The 24,660-nt window shown below is 45.7% G+C and overlaps 1 protein-coding gene across 2 annotated transcripts in view; it reads right to left on the bottom strand.

Moving 5' to 3' along the window:
- LAMA2 (laminin subunit alpha 2) overlaps positions 1-24,660 on the bottom strand; it is a 943,701-nt gene that overhangs the window by 427,284 nt on the left and 491,757 nt on the right. For both annotated transcript variants that reach the window (XM_056566521.1, XM_056566522.1), the window contains 2 exons: positions 23,973-24,074; positions 17,670-17,881 (listed from right to left, as the gene is read on the bottom strand). In XM_056566521.1, the coding sequence (XP_056422496.1) occupies positions 17,670-17,881; positions 23,973-24,074 (314 nt within the window). The remainder of the gene's footprint in view (positions 1-17,669; positions 17,882-23,972; positions 24,075-24,660) is intronic.

The raw sequence follows: 24,660 nt of genomic DNA, 5'->3' as shown, positions 1-24,660 counted from the left end.
AGCAATTAATAGGTGATTGTGGACAGCAACTGCCTGTTCAAATCTGGTGCTGTCAGACAGCATGCTATGTTGGCACCCATCATGATTGACCTGGCATATGCGCTGCTGAAAGGCTACCCAGCTCCCCTGTCAGTGGGGCTGGCAGACATAGTAAGGCTGGGTACACACCACATTTTTAGCAATATAGGACCGTATCCGGCTGGCAGGAGTGACCCGGCCCGTATGTAATACATTTCAATGAGCCGAAGGGAGTCAAACGATGACTCTGGTCGGCTCATTTTTGCCCCATATATGGTTCTCTAACCGGACCTAAAATCGTGGTATACCATGGTTTTAGGTCCGGTCAGCAAACCGTATACGGGGCAAAAATGAGCCAACCAGAGTCAGCATTTGACTCCCGTCGGCTCAATGAAATGCATTACATACAGGTCGGGTCCCGTATTGCTAAAAATGTGATGTGAACCGGCCCTAACAGAGCAATGGCACCGGAGCTACAGAAGAGATCAGGACCGCTGCAGGACTGTGAAACTGTAAGTATCTAAGATCTCCCTCACAGTATAAAAATCCACATCAGAATCTACTCACACTGTGGATTTTCAAATCTGCAGCATGGCCTATTTGTTGTAAAAACACAGTGGACTTTTTAATTGCACTGTAATGAGTGAAATATGCACCAAATTATGCAATAAAACATGTGGCTGGTAATTTTGGCCCCAGTTTGTAGGCCTACTCAACTGTGTAAACTGGTTTATAGTATAATTTTTACTCTGTGTGTGCACCCAGCCTAAAAGCAAGACAGATTTTTTGACAACATAATGTCTGACACCCTTGAATGGATCAACGGGTTTTTGTATTTATAAAAAAAACTTTGCAAAGTTAAATTCCTGAGAAGGGCAGGTTCTCCTAAGGCTAGGCTATTGCTCTGTAATCTTAAACTATTGAACACAATTTAGCCTACTAAATCCACTAAAAGTTGCATAAATTGTAGACAATATGATGTTCCAATATACAGAACTTTTTATTGCCATTTTTTAGTTCTAAGACATAGATACATTTTGTGTAAAAGGCTTCATTAAGAAAAGAGTGCACATAACCTAAACAGAGGCTTAGACTCTATGTGGATCTTTACTGTAGACATCTCTGTATTATAGACTTTTCCTTTCATATGCATATGCATAACTTGACGCTTCTGAGTATAAAAACAAAAATTCGAATGGGGCCAAAGTTAACATATGCCATTTAGAATATGCATATGTTTTTCATATGGTGTTTGGCTTTAAAGGGGTATTCCGACTCTAGACATTTTTTCCCCTATCCAAAGGATAGGGGATAAGATATCTGATTACGATCTCCCTGCAGCAATCCCATTTTGTGTGGAGCCGTCTCCAGGCTCGGAAGCCAGAAGTTTTTGGGACTGGAGATGTGACTTAACACCACACCATTACGCCCCCTCCCATAGACATGAATGGAGGGGGCGGGACATTACATCATGAGGGGGCGTGGCGTTAAGTCACGTCTCCAGTCCCGAAAACTTCCGGTTTCCAAGCCTGGAGATGCAGCTCTACACATAATGTGGGTTTTTGTGTCCCTGTATCCCACGAAATGAATTACAGCTTGGGATAGGAAGAAACCAGAGTAGGAGAAGGAGCTGCCATATTCAAATGTATGTGGATGCCAAGCTGTGTGAGCACTTAAGTCATGCTACACATTAACAGAGCTCAGCCTGCACTTTAAGCGGCAGCATTGCCTGTGACCACCTGTGCTGCACAGCAATCATTTGGAGAAAAAACGGTAAAATAAGCCAGTGTCAAGATGCCGGCTGGCAGGAGGTGGATCCTCTGTGCCAGAGAGGGGTTGGCGAGGACCGCGCTAGTGGACCGGTTCTAAGCCACTACAGGTTTTCACCAGAGCCCGCCGCAAAGCGGGATGGTCTTGCTGCGGCGGTAGTGACCAGGTCGTATCCACTAGCAACGGCTCACCTCTCTGACTGCTGAAGATACTGAAGATAGGCGAGGTACAAGGGAGTAGGCAGAAGCAAGGTCGGACGTAGCAGAAGGTCGAGGCAGGCAGCAAGGATCGTAGTCAGGGGCAACGGCAGGAGGTCAGGAACACGGGCTAGGAACAGACAAGGGAACGCTTTCACTAGGCACTAAGGCAACAAGATCCGGCAAGGGAGTGCAAGGGAAGTGAGGTAATATAGGGAAGTGCACAGGTGATTACCAATTAAGCTAATTGGGAAGATTGGGCCAGGCACCATCATTGGTGCACTGGCCCTTTAAATCGCAGAGACCCGGCGCGCGCGCGCCCTAGGGAGCGGGGCCGCGCGCGCCGGGACAGGACCGAGGGAGAGCGAGTCAGGTACGGGGGCCGGGGTGCGCATCGCGAGCGGGCGCTATCCGCATCGCGAATCGCATCCCGGCTGAAGGCGGGACCGCAGCGCACCCGGTCAGTGGATCTGACCGGGGCGCTGCAACAACGAAGATGAGGCGGGCGCTCCGGGGAGGAACGGGGACCCGGAGCGCTCGGCGTAACAGTACCCCCCCCCTTGGGTCTCCCCCTCTTCTTGGGGCCAAAGAACCTGAGGAAAACAAACTCAATTTTTCCGTGATGAGGTCCGATGCAAATTAGGAGGGGTTCTGTGTGGAAACGTACGAGACAGTCCAATCTTTTATTGTAAAAACAATAGATGTAGAGGGGTCTGGCGAGACTGGTCACAGGAACGTAGAACCTGTTGATGAGAGAGGCCAAAAAAAATTTTCCTGCAGATCCGGAGTCCAAGAAGAGCATAGTAGAGAAGGAGAAGGTAGAGGCAGATATCCGCACAGGCACAGTAAGGCGTGGAGAAGCAGAGTTGACATCAAGAACTGTGTCACCTTTGTGCGGAGTCAGCGTACGTCTTTCCAGGCAGGGAGGACGGATAGGACAATCCTTCAGGAAGTGTTCGGTACCGGCATAGTACAGGCAAAGATTCTCCATGCGGCGTCGTGTCCTCTCTAGAGGTGTCAAGCGAGACCGGTCAACTTGCATAGCCTCCGCGGCGGGAAGCACAGGAACGGATTGCAGAGGACCAGAGGAGAGAGGAGCCGGGGAGAAAAAACGCTTCGTGCGAACAAAGTCCATATCCAGGCGGAGCTCCAGACGCCATCCGGAAGAACGCATGTCAATGCGAGTGGCAAGATGAATGAGTTCATGTAGGTCAGCAGGAGTCTCTCGTGCGGCCAGAACATCTTTAATGTTGCTGGATAGGCCTTTTTTAAAGGTCGCGCAGAGAACCTCACTATTCCAGGACAACTCGTAAGCAAGAGCACGGAACTGAATGGCGTACTCGCCAACGGAAGAAACACCCTGTTCCAGGTTCAGCAGGGCAATCTCGGCAGAAGAAGCTCGGGCAGGCTCCTCGAAGACACCACGGACCTCAGCGAAGAAGGACTGGACTGTGGCTGTGGCAGAATCATTGCGGTCCCCATCAAACTTGTCCGGCAGGGACAAGCAGGGGTTAAGAACGGCTGGTTGCTGCGGAGGAGTTGCAGGAGCCGGCGGAGGAGATGGTTGTTGCAGCTGTAGCTGTGACTGAAGTTGCTGTATCTGCGGCAGCAGCTGCTGTGACTGAAGTTGCTGTATCTGCGGCAGCAGCTGCTGTAACTGTGACTGAAGACGCTGTGTCTCGGAGATCAAGTATGCCAGCTGTTGATCTCGTTGGGCGATCTTTACGCCAAATTTGTCCGGCAGGGACAAGCAGGGGTTAGGAAGGACCGGTTGCTGCGGAGGAGTTGCAGGAGCCGGCGGAGGAGATGGTAGTTGCAGCTGGAGCTGTTGCTGTATCTGCGGCTGCAGCTGCTGTATCTGTGACTGAATACGCAGTGCCTCGGAGGTCAAGTATGCCAGCTGTTGATCTCGTTGCGCTATCTGTTGCGACTGCTGGGCGATCTGACGAGCTTGCTGGGCGACCAGCGTAGGGAGGTCAGCGACAACTGGCAGAGGAACTTCAGCGGGATCCATGGCCGGATCTACTGTCAAGATGCCGGCTGGCAGGAGGTGGATCCTCTGTGCCAGAGAGGGGTTGGCGAGGACCGCGCTAGTGGACCGGTTCTAAGCCACTACAGGTTTTCACCAGAGCCCGCCGCAAAGCGGGATGGTCTTGCTGCGGCGGTAGTGACCAGGTCGTATCCACTAGCAACGGCTCACCTCTCTGACTGCTGAAGATACTGAAGATAGGCGAGGTACAAGGGAGTAGGCAGAAGCAAGGTCGGACGTAGCAGAAGGTCGAGGCAGGCAGCAAGGATCGTAGTCAGGGGCAACGGCAGGAGGTCAGGAACACGGGCTAGGAACAGACAAGGGAACGCTTTCACTAGGCACTAAGGCAACAAGATCCGGCAAGGGAGTGCAAGGGAAGTGAGGTAATATAGGGAAGTGCACAGGTGATTACCAATTAAGCTAATTGGGAAGATTGGGCCAGGCACCATCATTGGTGCACTGGCCCTTTAAATCGCAGAGACCCGGCGCGCGCGCGCCCTAGGGAGCGGGGCCGCGCGCGCCGGGACAGGACCGAGGGAGAGCGAGTCAGGTACGGGGGCCGGGGTGCGCATCGCGAGCGGGCGCTATCCGCATCGCGAATCGCATCCCGGCTGAAGGCGGGACCGCAGCGCACCCGGTCAGTGGATCTGACCGGGGCGCTGCAACAACGAAGATGAGGCGGGCGCTCCGGGGAGGAACGGGGACCCGGAGCGCTCGGCGTAACAGCCAGGTTTGCTGGGTATAATAAGAATCAGAGGTAAAAACTATGCTGGTTATCGCACTAGAGGGACATTGACAGATGGATTAACCTGACTAATCTGAGTATACATGTGGTCAGAGAGCGGGTGATCCAGAGTAAAACGATGTATTCCAATGCATTCAGCCATTCCTGAGATATAGCACAATCTTGCAAAATGCACTGTCCTATGAGTCCCGTTTGTGCCACCCTCTCATCGATATTCATCTTCTTCTCCATGATAAGCAGGGTGACGCGAAAGGTACCCAGGCGACGGCGCAGGTGCAGATAGTCTTCACACCCTTCTCCAGTGCAGTTAAGACTTATTTTACATATTGCAAAATTGTACTATATCCCAAGAATGGCCAGATGGATTGGAGTAAGGAATACATTGTTTTACTTAATAGAAAAAAGCAATTCAGCTAACCCCCATATGCCTTGCCGTGTTTCTGACTGATGTGATGTTGTTTTACCAGGTTAGTGGAGTTGATCCATCTGTCAGTTTCCATTTAAACATTTTAATCCACATTCTATATAGTGTCTTTACATATACAGTTAGATCCAAAAATATTTGATCTTTGACACCACATCAATGGAATTAAACAAAGTCATTAAAGGGGTTCTCTATGCTATGGGGACTTGCTTTTACTCTGGACAGTTCTTGACTTAGACAGAGGTGCCAGCAGAGAGCACTGTGGTCAGACTGGAATGAACTACACAACTTCCTCTGGGGCATACAGCAGCTGATAAGTACTATAAGGGTTAACTTTCTGGTACCAGTTGATTTGAAAATATTTGTTTTCCACCGGAGTATCTCTTTAAACAGTTAACAAAAATAATACATTAATAATTTAGGTATCCATACCATAGTCCTTGTTATCCTTGCTGTCCTAACTTCAGTTATATCCCCTTTTGATATGTTCAGCATAATACCAAACTGTTCTACATGAAATTATGTTATACTGCAGTACAATATATTTGGTATTTAAATGAGACTTTTTCCAAATGTATATATTGTGCTGTTTGGGAAATTGAGTGTTAATGTATTTAACAGTTTTTACAGTTATTCAGTTTAGTTTGATACTGTGAACTTGTTTCTTGGTATGCTTTTATTCCTAATGAATTGCAGTTTAACACAAAATAGTAGCACTGAGGGGAGCCGAGTCCTTGAGCAGAGGAACTGATTGATTCTTAAGATTCTAAAACAAAATACACCTGAAGCATTGGTAGCTGTACACCAGATCTTTACACGTTTTAAAGATGCAAGTAGCTAAAGGCTGTAAAAATGCTACATTTTTGTGGGGGATATATTGGCTGGAATCAGACACAGAATTTTAGCTTTTTTTGTATTACTTTAATATTTATTTATTAAATAAACCACATTCAGTATCTTACATATGTGTTACGCCGAGCGCTCCGGGTCCCCGCTCCTCCCCGGAGCGCTCGCTTCACTCCCTCCGCTGCAGCGCTCCGGTCACGTCCTCTGACCCGGGGCGCTGCGATCCTGCTGCCAGCCGGGATGCGATTCGCGATGCGGGTAGCGCCCGCTCGCGATGCGCACCCCGGCTCCCCTACCTGACTCGCTCCCCGTCTGTTCTGTCCCGGCGCGCGCGGCCCCGCTCCCTAGGGCGCGCGCGCGCCGGGTCTCTGCGATTTAAAGGGCCACTGCGCCGCTGATTGGCGCAGTGGTTCCAATTAGGGTTTTCACCTGTGCACTTCCCTATATTACCTCACTTCCCTTGCACTCCCTTGCCGGATCTTGTTGCCTTAGTGCCAGTGAAAGCGTTCCTTGTGTGTTCCTTGCCTGTGTTTCCAGACCTTCTGCCGTTGCCCCTGACTACGATCCTTGCTGCCTGCCCCGACCTTCTGCTACGTCCGACCTTGCTTCTGCCTACTCCCTTGTACCGCGCCTATCTTCAGCAGCCAGAGAGGTGAGCCGTTGCTAGTGGATACGACCTGGTCACTACCGCCGCAGCAAGACCATCCCGCTTTGCGGCGGGCTCTGGTGAAAACCAGTAGTGGCTTAGAACCGGTCCACTAGCACGGTCCACGCCAATCCCTCTCTGGCACAGAGGGTCCACTACCTGCCAGCCGGCATCGTGACAGTAGATCCGGCCATGGATCCCGCTGAAGTTCCTCTGCCAGTTGTCGCTGACCTCACCACGGTGGTCGCCCAGCAGTCACAACAGATAGCGCAACAAGGCCAACAGCTGTCTCAACTGACCGTTATGCTACAACAGTTGCTACCACAGCTTCAGCAGTCATCTCCTCCGCCAGCTCCCGCACCTCCTCCGCAGCGAGTGGCCGCTCCTGGGATACGCTTATCCTTGCCGGATAAATTTGATGGGGACTCTAAGTTTTGCCGTGGCTTTCTTTCCCAATGTTCCCTGCATCTGGAGATGATGTCGGACCTGTTTCCCACTGAAAGGTCTAAGGTGGCTTTCGTAGTCAGTCTTCTGTCCGGAAAAGCCCTGTCATGGGCCACACCGCTCTGGGACCGCAATGACCCCGTCACTGCCTCTGTACACTCCTTCTTCTCGGAAATCCGAAGTGTCTTTGAGGAACCTGCCCGAGCCTCTTCTGCTGAGACTGCCCTGTTGAACCTGGTCCAGGGTAATTCTTCCGTTGGCGAGTATGCCGTACAATTCCGTACACTTGCTTCAGAATTGTCCTGGAATAATGAGGCCCTCTGCGCGACCTTCAAAAAAGGCCTATCCAGCAACATTAAAGATGTTCTGGCCGCACGAGAAATTCCTGCTAATCTACATGAACTTATTCACCTAGCCACTCGCATTGACATGCGTTTTTCTGAAAGGCGTCAGGAACTCCGCCAAGATATGGACTCTGTTCGCACGAGGCGTTTCGTCTCCTCGGCTCCTCTCTCCTCTGGTCCCCTGCAATCTGTTCCTGTGCCTCCCGCCGTGGAGGCTATGCAGCTCGACCGGTCTCGCCTGACACCTCAAGAGAGGACACGACGCCGTATGGAGAACCTCTGCCTGTACTGTGCTAGTACCGAACACTTCCTGAGGGATTGTCCTATCCGTCCTCCCCGCCTGGAAAGACCTACGCTGACTCCGCACAAAGGTGAGACAGTCCTTGATGTCTACTCTGCTTCTCCACGTCTTACTGTGCCTGTGCGGATGTCTGCCTCTGCCTTCTCCTTCTCTACAGTGGCCTTCTTGGACTCTGGATCTGCAGGAAATTTTATTTTGGCCTCTCTCGTCAACAGGTTCAACATCCCAGTGACCAGTCTCGCCAGACCCCTCTACATCAATTGTGTAAATAATGAAAGATTGGACTGTACCATACGTTTCCGCACGGAGCCCCTTCTTATGAGCATCGGATCTCATCATGAGAGGATTGAACTTTTGGTCCTCCCCAATTGCACCTCGGAGATTCTTCTTGGACTTCCCTGGCTTCAACTTCATTCCCCAACCCTGGATTGGTCCACTGGGGAGATCAAGAGTTGGGGGTCCTCTTGTTCCAAGAACTGTCTAAAACCGGTTCCCAGTAACCCTTGCCGTAACTCTGTGGTTCCTCCAGTAACCGGTCTCCCTAAGGCCTATATGGACTTCGCGGATGTTTTCTGCAAAAAACAAGCTGAGACTCTACCTCCTCACAGGCCTTATGATTGCCCTATCGACCTCCTCCCGGGTACTACTCCACCCCGGGGCAGAATTTATCCTCTCTCTGCCCCAGAGACTCTTGCCATGTCCGAATACGTCCAGGAGAATCTAAAAAAGGGCTTTATCCGTAAATCCTCCTCTCCTGCCGGAGCCGGATTTTTCTTTGTGTCCAAAAAAGATGGCTCCCTACGTCCTTGCATTGACTACCGCGGTCTTAATAAAATCACGGTTAAGAACCGCTACCCCTTACCCCTCATCTCTGAACTCTTTGATCGCCTCCAAGGTGCCCACATCTTCACTAAATTGGACTTAAGAGGCGCCTATAACCTCATCCGCATCAGAGAGGGGGACGAGTGGAAAACGGCATTTAACACCAGAGATGGACACTTTGAGTATCTGGTCATGCCCTTTGGACTGTGCAATGCCCCTGCCGTCTTCCAAGACTTTGTCAATGAAATTTTTCGTGATCTGTTATACTCCTGTGTTGTGGTATATCTGGACGATATCCTAATTTTTTCTGCCAATCTAGAAGAACACCGCCAGCATGTCCGTATGGTTCTTCAGAGACTTCGTGACAACCAACTCTATGCCAAAATTGAGAAATGTCTGTTTGAATGCCAATCTCTTCCTTTTCTAGGATATTTGGTCTCTGGCCAGGGACTACAGATGGATCCAGACAAACTCTCTGCCGTCTTAAATTGGCCACGCCCCTCCGGACTCCGTGCTATCCAACGCTTTTTGGGGTTCGCCAATTATTACAGGCAATTTATTCCACATTTTTCTACCATTGTGGCTCCTATCGTGGCTTTAACCAAGAAAAATGCTGATCCCAAGTCCTGGCCTCCTCAAGCAGAAGACTCCTTTAAACGACTCAAGTCTGCCTTTTCTTCGGCTCCCGTGCTCTCCAGACCTGACCCTTCCAAACCCTTCCTATTGGAGGTTGATGCCTCCTCAGTAGGAGCTGGAGCTGTTCTTCTACAAAAAAATCCTTCCGGGCATGCTGTCACTTGTGGTTTTTTCTCTAGGACCTTCTCTCCAGCGGAGAGGAACTACTCCATCGGGGATCGAGAGCTTCTAGCCATTAAATTAGCACTTGAGGAATGGAGGCATCTGCTGGAGGGATCAAGATTTCCTGTTATTATCTACACCGACCACAAGAACCTCTCCTACCTCCAGTCGGCCCAACGGCTGAATCCTCGCCAGGCCCGGTGGTCTCTGTTCTTTGCCCGATTTAATTTTGAGATTCACTTTCGTCCTGCCGATAAGAACATTAGGGCCGATGCTCTCTCTCGTTCCTCGGATGCCTCAGAAGTTGATCTCCCTCCGCAACACATCATTCCACCTGACTGCCTGATCTCCACTTCTCCTGCCTCCATCAGGCAGACTCCTCCAGGAAAGACCTTTGTTTCTCCACGCCAACGCCTCGGAATCCTCAAATGGGGTCACTCCTCCCATCTCGCAGGTCATGCGGGCATCAAGAAATCTGTGCAACTCATCTCCCGCTTCTATTGGTGGCCGACTCTGGAGACGGATGTTGGGGACTTTGTGCGAGCCTGCACTATCTGTGCCCGGGATAAGACTCCTCGCCAGAAGCCCGCTGGTTTTCTTCATCCTCTGCCTGTCCCCGAACAGCCTTGGTCTCTGATTGGTATGGATTTTATTACTGATTTACCCCCTTCCCGTGGCAACACCGTTATTTGGGTGGTCGTTGATCGATTCTCCAAAATGGCACATTTCATCCCTCTTCCTGGTCTTCCTTCTGCGCCTCAGTTGGCTAAACAATTTTTTGTACACATTTTTCGTCTTCACGGGTTGCCTACGCAGATTGTCTCGGATAGAGGGGTCCAATTCGTGTCTAAATTCTGGAGGGCTCTCTGTAAACAACTCAAGATTAAATTAAATTTTTCCTCTGCATATCATCCCCAGTCCAATGGACAAGTAGAAAGAATTAACCAGATCCTGGGTGATTATTTGCGACATTTTGTTTCCTCCCGCCAGGATGACTGGGCAGATCTCCTTCCATGGGCCGAATTTTCGTATAACTTCAGGGTCTCTGAATCTTCCTCCAAATCCCCATTTTTCGTGGTGTACGGCCGTCACCCTCTTCCCCCCCTCCCTACCCCCTTGCCCTCTGGTCTGCCCGCTGTGGATGAAATTTCTCGTGACCTTTCCATTATATGGAGAGAGACCCAAAATTCTCTCTTACAGGCTTCTTCACGCATGAAGAGGTTCGCGGATAAGAAAAGAAGAGCTCCCCCCGTTTTTTCCCCTGGAGACAAGGTATGGCTCTCCGCTAAATATGTCCGCTTCCGTGTCCCTAGCTACAAGTTGGGACCACGCTATCTTGGTCCTTTCAAAATTTTGTGTCAAATTAATCCTGTCTCTTATAAACTTCTTCTTCCTCCTTCTCTTCGTATCCCTAATGCCTTTCACGTCTCTCTTCTCAAACCACTCATCCTCAACCGTTTTTCTCCCAAATCTGTTCCTCCCACTCCTGTTTCCGGCTCCTCGGACGTCTTCTCGGTCAAGGAAATTTTGGCTGCCAAAAAGGTCAGAGGGAAAAATTTTTTTTTAGTAGACTGGGAGGGTTGTGGTCCTGAAGAGAGATCCTGGGAACCTGAGGACAACATCCTTGACAAAAGTCTGCTCCTCAGGTTCTCAGGCTCCAAGAAGAGGGGGAGACCCAAGGGGGGGGGTACTGTTACGCCGAGCGCTCCGGGTCCCCGCTCCTCCCCGGAGCGCTCGCTTCACTCCCTCCGCTGCAGCGCTCCGGTCACGTCCTCTGACCCGGGGCGCTGCGATCCTGCTGCCAGCCGGGATGCGATTCGCGATGCGGGTAGCGCCCGCTCGCGATGCGCACCCCGGCTCCCCTACCTGACTCGCTCCCCGTCTGTTCTGTCCCGGCGCGCGCGGCCCCGCTCCCTAGGGCGCGCGCGCGCCGGGTCTCTGCGATTTAAAGGGCCACTGCGCCGCTGATTGGCGCAGTGGTTCCAATTAGGGTTTTCACCTGTGCACTTCCCTATATTACCTCACTTCCCTTGCACTCCCTTGCCGGATCTTGTTGCCTTAGTGCCAGTGAAAGCGTTCCTTGTGTGTTCCTTGCCTGTGTTTCCAGACCTTCTGCCGTTGCCCCTGACTACGATCCTTGCTGCCTGCCCCGACCTTCTGCTACGTCCGACCTTGCTTCTGCCTACTCCCTTGTACCGCGCCTATCTTCAGCAGCCAGAGAGGTGAGCCGTTGCTAGTGGATACGACCTGGTCACTACCGCCGCAGCAAGACCATCCCGCTTTGCGGCGGGCTCTGGTGAAAACCAGTAGTGGCTTAGAACCGGTCCACTAGCACGGTCCACGCCAATCCCTCTCTGGCACAGAGGGTCCACTACCTGCCAGCCGGCATCGTGACAATATGTAAGTTGTGGTAGATGTATATGTGTGTATATATACATTTTATATACTGTATATGTAAAATGCCCATTTAGGATGAAGACTCCATACTTCGCTGTTACTTGTCCACTCCTCCCCCATCTCCTCTCTCCCATCTTGCCCCCACCATCGTGTAGAGGAAACAGCATTCCACGAGGACAATCCTACTCCCCCATCTGCTCCTTCTGATCTCCCCCTCCCATCGTGTGAAGCCTTTTGAACAAACAAGCCCACGAAAATGTTCAGGAAAGGCATAGTAGGGGGTGGGAACTTATGCTAATTACAGAGGTAATATAGCCAAGTGAAGGACTGAATAAAGGGAGAGAAGCATTTGAAACCGACATGGCTCTGTTTGATTTACTTCGTTATACTTCAGAATATAAATTGTGTAAACGGATTTGGCCGGGAGTAAGATAGCTATATCAGGTGTTGCCCAATCTGTGGGGCCTGGGTTTTCGCGCTGATTGGGGAATCATTTTGAACCAAAGGAGATGGCACAGAGGAAGGCAGTGGATCATCTCCGGAAGTACAGTAAGAACACCTTCCTGTACCTAGTCACAGTGGCCCTGCCCTGCCCCTCCTTTGGTTTATCTTGTCTTACGTTTACTGGTTTGTGACGAAGCAGAGACAGGTAATCTCATCCAGAGCCAATTACCCATGTACCTGCCATAAAAGTATCTACTGCCCAAGTGTGTATGAAATGTGAGTGAGTGAATAAGCAGGATCCTGTTGGGGAGAGGAGTTGATTGAGTCGCCTGGGAGAATTACATTGTTTGGGGTATGGGTCTTGGGGGATTTTCAGAGACTCCCAAAAGTTACAGATTCTCAGGACTCTTTCCTTGGTCGCCTTGGAGGATTGAGTTTTTTGGGGTGAGCTGATGATCCGAAGAGAGGTTATCAGTGGAGTTTTGGTGCAGGACGCCGATTAAATGGGCCTATGTCCCTTGGGGGAATTGACTTTTGGGGTAAACTGTCATCTAGGACAGTGTGTCTTAAAATAACATATTTCCAGGGACTCCCCAAAAATAACATATCCTTGGGACCTTGTCCCATTATAACTGATTAAAAATGTGGCATATGTATTGTGTTTGTTCTAATGTGTCCATGGATTATTGCTAAATTAGCTAATTATGATGAAGAGTGGGGGTAAATTTCCTCCTTTCTAATACTAGATATGGGTAAAAAGAGGTTTAATGTGTTGGTATTAATTGAACCCTAATGTATTAGTGTTTTAAGGATATCTCCTAAAAGCACAGGAGGGTTTTGAGAGAGTTTTAGTTGGCAACAGCTGGAGGCCCACCAGGGAAGGGGGGCTTGTGGGTTATAATCCCTTATGGAGTGACATGACACCCTAAAATCATAACCCCAGACATTGTTAAGATTTTACCCTTCTTCATCCCATGCTTTCTCTCTCTTTAAAATAAAAAAAAAACATAGAAAATCCCCTAGTGCAGTGTTTTTAAACAAGCTGTTAGTTATTATGGGTTACCACATGTCAACATAACAGCCCTAAAACCACTTTAAAATGACTTGAATACATTTTTAGGTGACCTAGCAGTGTTAAACAGGGATTTAGAATGCTTAGACAGTTGGGACCCCCCCGCCATCTCTCTTCAGCACCTGCATTATGTGCGGAGCTACATCTCCAGCCACGGAAACTTGAAGTTTTCGGGACTGGAGACATGAAGTAATGCCACGCCCCCCTCGTGACATCATGTCATGCCCCTTCCCTTCATGTCTATAAGAGGGGGCGTAACAGCCATTACGCCCCCTCCCATAGACATGAAGGGAGGGGCGTAAAATAACGTCACGAGGGGGGCATGGCGTTACATCACGTCTCCAGTCCTGAAAAGTTACGTTTTCCGATCCTGGAGACGCAGCTCTGAACATAATGCGGGTGCTGCAGGGAGATGGCGGGGGGGTCCCAACTGCCTAAGCATTCTAAAGCCCTGTTTAACACTGCTAGGTCACCTAAAAATGTATTAATTTTAAAGATGTTTTAGGGCTGTTATGTTGACATGCGGTAACCCATAATAACTAACAGCTTGTTTAAAAACACACTGCACTAGGGTATTTTCTATTTTTTTTATTTTTATTTTAAAATAAAGCTGCATAAAGTAGCCTTTTCGCTGGTAGATGCCTGTCAGTGTTTGAATGCACACTGTGGTATAGGTATATTGCTTTTCCCAAGTGTTTCAAAAGTTCTCCTTAGAAAGGCCACTTCCCCCTTCCAATGTAACTGTAAATGATAAGGAACACATTGACACCTGGCTCAATGTCATATCAGACTCTTCCTACTTCTGAGATGACCAAAAATCACCAACCAATCTACAAAGGCCGTATTATCCTCAGAAACAACACAAACCAAGGGAGAAATGGACAACTCTTTCTTGCTAGACAGCTAGCTGCTGCTGCTACCAGTGCTGGACCTGGGCAAATGGGTGATGCCCACATTGCTGGTACTTCCACCAATATGCTAACTAAAATGGCATATGGCAGGGGTGCTCTTTACTTAAAGGGGTACTCTGTCCGTAGACATCTTATCCCCTATTCAAAGGATAGGGGATAAGATGTCTGATCGAGGGGAGTTTGGCTGCCAAGATCTCAGCCCCCCCAAGATTTATGTTCAGAACGGTGGCTGTGCTAAGTCATCACACCCCTCCATTCATGTCTATGGGGGTGGGGGGTGACAGCTGTGGTTGCTCTAATCTGGCACAGAGCAGAGTTCGCTTGGTGCATGTAGATTTTGAGGAGATTTTTTTGGTTTGTTTTTGGGGTGATTTGTCACTGCAACTAGTCGAAAGGCAGAGAAATTGCCAGTCAACTTTTACTCTTGACGCTGGAAGTACTGTTTTTTAATAAACCCAGCTAGAAATGCTCTGGTTTTTTAATAAACTCAGCAAAATCTCAGAAAATACAGGTAACCAAGAGTAAAAGGCCTAGTCAAATTTCACTCTCACTGCTAGCATTGTTTTGTTTTTTTAAGTCAGGTGGAAATGCTCTATATTTTGATAAACCCCGTAAAAACAGGTAATGTGTTTTAACAGGCCCATTAAACTTGCACCGCTAGAAATGCATTATTTTGTTAAACCCAGTTAGAAATGCTCTATATTTGATTAAACATAGAAAATGCAGATAACGTGGCATAACTGGCCCAACAACTGGACACAGTAATGCAGTTTACTGAGGTACAATGCTTTTCTTAAATTGCTTTGTATTGTTGTGTGTAACCCTTACTGGGATTGGTATTCCACAGTGAGTTGTTCTGAACACTACTCACTGCTCAGCTTTCTCTCCAAGATGGTTGCTGCAAAGTAGTGCATAAGGTTTTATCAGTCTCTAAGTTCCACACCAATGTTATCCCCTGATTTGCCTGGGAGCTGTATGCAAGCAATGATTAGCTAACCTGCAGTAATGTGATCTAGCCTGGCAAATTTGTTATGTTTCCAAACCTCATTTTCGCCAAAGTTCTGAGCAAAACCGAGTTCTGCTGGTCATCTCTAATAGGGAGGCTACCTTTAATATTAACAGGCTACAGAACTGGTTCTTGTGCCTGCAGTCTAGTAATTAAAATGGTTGCGTTTCACAGATCTCTTGCAGGATCTGCATGTCACACTGATAGCCTGATCATTCTTTTTAAATAATTTGTTTGCAAATTATGGTGGAAAATAAGTATTTGGTCAATAACAAAAGTTTATCTCAGTACTTTGTTTTATACCCTTTGTTATGTCACTTCCGGTTTCCGAGCCTGGAGATGCAGCTCCGCACAAAAAGCGAGACCCAGGTACGGGCCCCCTTGATCACACATCTTAAAATGTCTAAAACTGGAATACCCCTTTAATGGCTGTATGTTGAGTTATCTTAAGGGGACACAACACTATATGCATGGCATATAAACAAAATGTTGCCATTGGGACCCCCACAATATTGTCACAGCACCCGGCAATCTGAACAAACGCTGGGTTCTCATGCCAGTGGTCATGACATCACACCCTGTCCCCTCCATGCATTTATTGACGGGACGTGGCATGACATCACGAGGGGGATAAGATGTCTAGGGGGATAAGATGTCTAGCGGTGCAGTACCTTTTCAAAGCTGAAACAGGTCCTTTGTATTGGCGCTATAGTGACACCATAGCTTGTACAACATACACATATTTGGCCTCACTATGGGCGGGAAGACTATAGGATAACTTTTTGGGGTAAGTTTCATTGAATGAGTAACACGCTTTACAACACAACATGAAAGTATCATGTAAAAGGCAACTGTATACAGCTGCCATTGTAACAAACATCTAATCTTCAAAAATAAACTAACATTTTCTCATTAATGCAACTAATAAAATACAAATCTGTTGGAATTTTTGAGCAAAGTGACACATTATAAAATGAGTAATACTGGTTTTAACTTGTTAATAAAGGTAAAAGGAATATAATAGAATGACTTCACATTGACATATTTCATAGTCAACTCATGTCACCCCTCCCATTTTGTTCTTTGTCACCTTTTCCATATTCAAGACTTTTTACTATGTCTAAAAAGGTTTCCTTTTCTATAAGCTGTCACAATAGCAAGGCAAATGAACTTGAATCATAAAAGCCGACAGGTAGCAGAAAGCCAGGAGATTCCATAAATGTCAAATGAATTCCAGTCTAGAACATATAAATAGCATAAAGTTCAATACAGTAATAAAGGTGCAATTGGACGCAAACGACGCTACAGATTCATTCACATGAATTGATGAATTCTAAATAATAGTCATACTAGGTAGATACTGGAAGAAAAGAAAAACATTAATAATTAATGTGTATCTATCTCTCTCCCATGACCATTGTCTAAAAGGGAAAGCTATTCTAGTCTTCACTCAAACTACTGAATCTTTTTTCAGCAATATGCTATTTTAAATGTATTGCTTTTCCTCTTTACCAAATGGATATTTTAGTTTTTCTTCCCCTTCATAAAGATTTGCTTTTTTTTCAGTGGCAGTACCACAGTGATTACTCTGCCCATGACCCCCATGGCTTCTTTAAAGGGGTATTATGACAAAAAAGAAAGTATGTTGCTCAGCATAATCTAAAAATAACAAACATGCAATTTTCCTACCCATCCCGATCCCCTGCAGCTCCCATATCACATACTTCCAGTCCCCTACTGCTTGCTTCTTCTCCCTGCTTCATAAACAAGGACCTGAATGCTCAAAAAATCAGAAGCCTTAGTGATGTTCTGTCTAAAGATTTGATTGGCTGAGCAGTCAGGACCTGCTTTAACTGCTCATCTTGGAGGCAGAAAAAAAAGAGACAAGCAGCACAGGACCTGAAGTCTGTGGTGTGGGAGCTACAGGGGACTGGATGGGTAAGTATCAGTTGTTTGACACGTCTACATGCCCAGCAACATATACAAAATGTATTTCCCCAGAATAGCCCTTTAACTGTAAAGGCGTGCCCGATTACATCTGTAATGATCAGTATGCCGATTATTTTAAATTTTTTTAAATATTATTATTAGTCATGCTCAGCTTTGTTTTTTTTATAGTTTTTTATGCTGCATGTTGATAATTGAGTTTATCTGGCAACTGATCCAACACGGGTGATTGGCTTCATATTAAAGTTTTTACTATAACTTACAGCATGCAGTGGAAAAGTTGGCACATGTTCTAAAAGGTTTTTATTTTCTATTTATTTTATTTATTTGCTTTTATGTAAACTTTGATGCTTCTTCTGCCATACAATTGTGTGAATTTTGAGGGGGAAACTTATTTACATACCCATGTTAACTTGGCTAAAATTTGGTTATACTTAACTTTATATGAACCTAATATGTAGAATGACTCAGTCTAAGTTTTATAAAGCATTTCATATACTGCGTGTACCTGTAGACGGTGTCTGGTTGGTTACTGTATGTTGCTCTGATGAGAAGTCTGTTCACATTTGCCATGACTGTCATGAAGTCCTTTCTGCTGACTTGGTAACCTGTTGAATGCATTCTGAAGAATTCAGGACGCAGTACCACTTTTTCTGTACGTTCTTCAAATGGCTGTAGGTCAACTTCATCTTGTGTGAAACTAATCCATATTCCATTACCCTGAAAATATTGTGAAATGTAATAAGTTAGGTAGCAATAAATGTCATTTAAAATTGACCTGTCCCAGTCCTAGTGATATTCTTAGGAGAGATCAATGTATGATCTCTAGGGTCCCAATCACAGAATCCCCACTGATAACTAGAACAAATAGGTTTAAGTAGTACTACAGCTCCTTCTTGCAGTACCTGACAATGTCCACATACATGTAGGTGCATGTGGTACTGCAGAACACTGCTGAAGTTTACTGTATCAGATGAAGAGTGGAGGGGCAGAATAGCTCCAAAATACACTATTATCCTTTAGTTTCACTGACTGTAAGGATCCTAAGATTGGGACCCTTAACCCCTTAAGGACTGAGGGGTTTTCGGTTTTTGCACTTTCGTTTTTTCCTCCTCACCTTTTAAAAACCATAACCCTTTCAATTTTTAAAAATCCATATGATGGCTTATTTTTTGCGCCACCAATTCTACTTTGCAGTGACATCAGTCATTTTACCTAAAAATCTACAGCGAAACGGAAAACAAATCATTTTGTGACGAAATTGAAGAAAAAACGCCATTTTGTAAATTTTGGGTGCTTCCGTTTCTATGCAGTACATTTTTCAGTAAAAATGACACCTGATCTTTATTCTGTAGGTCCATACGGTTAAAATGATACCCTACTTATATCAGTTTGATTTTGTCATACTTCTGGGAAAAATCATAACTACATGCACGGAAATTTATGTGTTTAAAATTGTCATCTTCTGACCCCAATAACTTTTTTATTTTTCTGGGTATGAGGCAGTATGAGGGCTAATTTTTTGCGCCATGATATGACGTTTTTAGCAGTACAAATTTTGTATTGATCGGACTTTTTGATCGCTTTTTATTCATTTTTTCATTATATAAAAAGCAACCAAAAATAAGTTATTTTGGACTTTTGAATTTTTTTGAGCGTACGCCATTGACCATGCGGTTAAATTAATGATATATTTTTATAGTTCGGACATTTATATACGCCGTGATTCCACATATGTTTATTTTTATTTACATAGTTTTTTTTTTTAATGGGAAAAGGGGGGTGATTTGAACTTTTATTAGGGAAGGGGTTAAATGACCTTTGTTAACTTTTTTTTCCCACTTTTTTTTGCAGTGTTATAGCTCCCATAGGGAGCTATAACACTGCACACACTGATCTCCTATGCTGATCCCTGCACGGATCAGCGAGATAGGAGCTCGATTGCTCAAGCCTGTAGTTCAGGCTTGGAGCAATCAAACCCCGATCGGACGCCATGGACAAAGGTAAGGAGACCTCCGCCTGCGTCCCAGCTGATCAGAACATCGCAATTTTATCGCGATGTCCCGATCAGCCCGACCGAGCTGCTGGGAAGCGTTTACTTTCGTTTTCAGACGCGGCAAAAAATAAGAAAATAAAAATAAACATATGTGGTATCGCCTCATGCGGAAATGTCCGAATTATCAAAATATAAAATCTAAAAAATATATCTTTAAGTAAACCGCATGGTCAATGGCGTAAGCTCAAAAAAATTCCAAAGTCCAAAATAGTGCATTTTTGGTCACTTTTTACATCATGAAAAAATGAATAAAAAGTCCTATCAATGCAAAAATGGTACCACTAAAAACTTCAGATCACGGCGCAAAAACTCAGCCCTCATACCGCTACATACGCAGAAAAATAAAAAAGTAATAGGAGTCAGAAGATGACAATTTTAAACGTATACATTTTCCTGCATGTAGTTATGATTTTTTCCAGAAGTACGACAAAATCAAACCTACATAAGTAGAGTATGATTTCAACCGTATGGACCTAGAGAATAAAGAGAAGGTGTCATTTTTATCGAAAAATCTACTGTGTAGAGACGGAAGCCCCCAAAATTTACAAAATGGCGGGTTTTTTTCAATTTTGTCTCACAATGATTTTTTTTTCTGTTTCGCCATAGATTTTTGGGTAAAATGACTGACATCATTACAAAGTAGAAATGGTGGTGCAAAAAATAAGCCTTCATATGAATTTTTAGGTGCAAAATTCAAAGAGTTATGATTTTTTAAAGGTAAGGAGGAAAAAACAAAAATGCAAGAACGGAAAACCCCCGAGTCCTTAAGGGGTTAATTTCACCCAGGTTTAAAATATCCGTAATTACATCTGAGCATGCTCAGAAGACGTGACATCAGCAGACTCCTACAGTGTTGTGGGACCACTACTACTCTCATCATGGAAACAAGTCTGTTCCATGATGGAAGTAATAATTCCCTGGCTGCAAGAGTCTGCCGGTGGCTGGGGAGGCTACATTAGTGTTTGTACTCTCACCACAGCCAAGCCAGATCACCCTGCTCTGTACTGACGAGGGGCAAACACCCCGAAACAGCTGTCTGCAGATGGGTTCTCTTTACTTCTGGAGAGAGTTCTGGCTTGGCATGAATCCCAATCAGTTCTAAGACTTCTTAACTAGAGCCTGAGCTGTTTTGCAGGACACACTACCTGTGAAGGTGGTGTGGTGAGCTAATTTAAATGTTTTTTTACCCAGAAGCCCATGGAGTGCTAAATGGCCTAACTTGAATCTCCGTTACACTTGAAGAGGTGTCCTCTCCCTGAGGAAAGTACTGACCCCGTTTAGAGCCACAGGCCTCTCACCACAGCCAAGCCAGATAACCATGCTCTGTACTGACGAGGGGCAAACACCCCGAAACAGCTATCTGCAGATGGGTTCTCTTTCCTTCTGGAGAGAGTTCTGGCTTGGCATAAATCCCAATCAGTTCTAAGACTTCTTAACTGGAGCCTGAGCTGTTTTGCAGGACACACTACCTGTGAAGGTGGTGTGGTGAGCTAATTTAAATGTTTTTTTTACCCAGAAGCCCGCGGAGTGCTCAATGGCCTAACTTGAATCTCCGTTACACCTGAAGAGGTGTCTTCTCCCTCAGGAAAGTACTGACCCCGTTTAAAGCCACAGGCCTCTCACCACAGCCAAGCCAGATCACCCTGCTCTGTACTGACGAGGGGCAAACACCCCGAAACAGCTGTCTGCAGATGGGTTCTCTTTCCTTCTGGAGAGAGTTCTGGCTTGACATAAATCCCAATCAGTTCTAAGACTTCTTAACTGGAGCCTGAGCTGTTTTGCAGGACAGACTACCTTTGAAGGTGGTGTGGTGAGCTAATTTAAATGTTTTTTTACCAAGAAGCCAGCGGAGTGCTAAATGGCCAAACTTGAATCTCCGTTACACCTAAAGAGGCGTCCTCTCCCTGAGGAAAGTACTGACCCTATATATATATATATATATATATATATATATATATATATATATATATTTGCGACCCACTGCCGGCAAATTTATAATGTAACTCCCGCAGGCGCATTTATAATTATATACCCCCCTGCCACCTAAAGAGGTGTCCTCTCCCTGAGGAAAGTACTGACCCTATATATATATATATATATATATATATTTATATATATATATATATATATATATATATATTTGTGACCCACTGCCGGCGCATTTATAATGTAACCCCCGCAGGCGCATTTATAATTATATACCCCCCTGCCACCTAAAGAGGTGTCCTCTCCCTGAGGAAAGTACTGACCCTATATATATATATATATATATATATATATATATATTTGTGACCCACTGCCGGCGCATTTATAATGTAACCCCCGCAGGTGCATTTATAATTATATACCCCCTGCCAGCGCAATTATCAATATATACCCCCCACCGGTCATTTATGTGACCCCCCGCTGGTGCATTTGTCATTAATGCAGCGCTATCTGTGAAAAACATTTTACGTGCAGAGCATCGCACCAGCCGCCGTCGGCGCAATGCTGCTGAAAGAATACCATTCATACATAGCATGCAGGGGCATATTATACAGAAGTGCTGTGGGGGCCAGATAATACTGTATATCTGGCCCCCACAGCACTTCTATATAATATGCCCCTGCAGCACTATGTATGAATAGTATTCTATCAGCAGCATCGCGCTGGCGGTGGCTTGTGCGATGCTCTGCTTAAAAAAAAAAACAGATTAAAAACGGATACCCGTTTGATCAGCCGTTTCTTTCCATTTTTTTAATCAGTTTTTTCTTAAACGGAATGGGGACAAACGTGTGAACGCAGCCTAATTGCCCTTATGTACTCCTAGAATATGTATTAATGGACAATGTACAGTCTGCTGCAAAAACAGCGAACAAACGACACCCCCTATATCTAAAGAAGCTGTGACAGACACGTCAGATTCAAAAAGCAACAATCTTTATTATTAAAAACATACAACATGCATATTAAAAGCAGAGATGTGGCAACTGAAAAACAGGGAGTCTCCAAGGCTAATAGTAATACAAAATGGTGCTAACTCCATATGTATGGGCATAAAAATCACTACCATAGCATAAATATAAATGCACATATACTTGGTATCAGCATATTGCACTATGCACCACATATAAAGTGCAAGTGCATATGTGTCACAGCATGCGCTCCGGTCCCCTCCCCGGACCAGAGCGCCCGCTCCCCCGGCCTCCCTGTTCGGGATCCCGGAGCCTCCCGGCGCTGACCGGGAGCACGGGTTCCCTTGTGTCAGGGACACGGCTGCCGTGGCGGCTGGTCCCCGCTCACGCGCCGCGTCCCTGTCTGGCTTACCTGGCTCCCCGCTTCCTGCGCCGTCAGCCTCAGCCTCCCAGCGCGCCTTTGATTGGTGTGCTAGTCCCTGACCTCTGGCCACTTCCCAATAAAGGTTACCTGCCCCTTCCTGCTCTTGCCGGATCTTTGTGCCCTTGTGCCTTTGAGAAATCATTCCCTACTGTGTTGTATTGCCTAGCCTGTTGCCGAACCCGTTGCTACCTACTACTCGCCCTCGAACCTTTGCTGCCTGCCCTGACCTCTGCTACGTCCGACTACGCTCCTGCCTACTCCCTGTGTACCACACCTTATCAGCTGCCAGAGAGGTCGAGTTGTTATTGGGGGATACGACCTGGTAGTTACCGCCGCAGCAAATCCATCCCACTTTGCAGCGGGCTCTGCTGAAGACCAGTAACTGCTTAGAACCGGTCCTCCAGTACAACCCGCGCCATCGCCTCTCTGGTCTAGAGGATCCACTACCCTTCCTGCCGGTTCGTGACAATATGTGTACATAAAGCTGCAAGTGCGCCAGCAATAGTGCAAAAAGCAGATATCCACATGTACAGGTAAAGAGTGCAGCCAGGAGACGTCCATCCCTACAACAGTTTCGGACAGAAGTCCTTCTTACGGGAGTCAAAAGAAGGACTTCCATCCGTAAAAGTTGTAGGGGTGGACGTCTCCTGACTGCACTCTTTACCTGTACATGTGGATATCTGCTTTTTGCACTATTGCTGGCGCACTTGTAGCTTTATGTACCTATATGCAATTTACATGTGGTGCATAGTGCAATATGCTGATACCTTGGAGACTCCCTGTTTTTCAGTTGCCACATCTCTGCTTTTAATATGTATGTTGTATGTTTTTAGTGATAAAGATTTATACTTTTTTGCATCTGAAGTGTCTGTCTGCTTCTTTTGATATAGGTGGTGTATATATTTTCTAATCTTGGTTCAAGTTGAATATACATGTTGATCAAATATGTAACCTCTTCTCAAATTAACAGGTTCCCTTTTTTTTACCTGTTAGAAAACATGTTACATGAAAAAGCAATCCTATTTGTGGTCAGCATGATATAGAGCATGAATAGTTGAGCAGTTTTTTTGGGAAAAGATTCAGTACAACTATTCAATTAAAATTCAGCTCCTTTTGACCTTGTGAGTCCTATAGGCTGTCCTAGTCTTTGCCTGACTCAAAGTATATACAGTGAAGACTGTAAATTACTTGACACCACCCACTAAACTACTAAGCCTAGTATGAGTAGGGATTTTAACCAATGAATGACAACCTGTTATGAATCTTTTTCCACAAAACTACATATCAATATGATATGCCCGCCTGGGCTATAACATTATGCCATTAGGCTAAATAACATTTTTAAACAGTCCTGTAGCTCAATTATAGAGCCAATATTAACAATTCTCTTTGATCTTTCCAGTATAAAACTGTATACTAGATGAAATACCTCCTCACCTCAATGATGATGCTTGGATAATCCATGAACTCCTCAGCATCTTCTTTTACGGATGTGTCATAGGATATTGTGTATGTTAAATGTCCTCCCACTGCAGCAACCTACATAAAATCAAAATACATCGATTAGACTGCGTTATTGCCAAGGTTTAGGCTTCCAGTTGGTTCTTTTACTTGACTGATGTTAATTGATTTTGAGTTGAGTTTTGAATATTGATCAAAAACAAGGCAGACTTAGAAAGTAAACAGAAAATCGATAGATATGGACATTGTTGTTACCAGTGACGTGAACATTCTTCCTGGCACTACCCTACATCTAGGAATACACGTCTAATAGAGCATTTTTTATTCCATTTTTCTAAAAGTGCTGTAATAAACTGTACAAATTGTATGGAAAAATCACTCCATGGAAAATTAAACAGCAACCACTGTGTAGATAAAATTATTTGTCACACCTTACAAATAAGGCCAAACTACATGCAGAGCTCTGTATAGGGGGTAAAGAGTTTTAACCTAAGTTTGCCTGAAGATAAGACAATGCGTAGTGACTTTGAACTTTTTGTTAATTCTAAACATTTTTTTTAAATAATTTACCAGACATATCCGACTTCAAACTGTGTTAGATAATTCTCCATGGGTGAATAGGATTATTTAGTGCACTGCATGTAAAACAAGTGATTAAATAGGT

This window comes from Hyla sarda, chromosome 3, assembly GCF_029499605.1.
Source record: "Hyla sarda isolate aHylSar1 chromosome 3, aHylSar1.hap1, whole genome shotgun sequence".
Taxonomy (NCBI): Eukaryota; Metazoa; Chordata; class Amphibia; order Anura; family Hylidae; genus Hyla; species Hyla sarda.
Note: the sequence above shows the minus strand (reverse complement) of the source record. Positions and strands in the feature narration are given on the sequence as shown.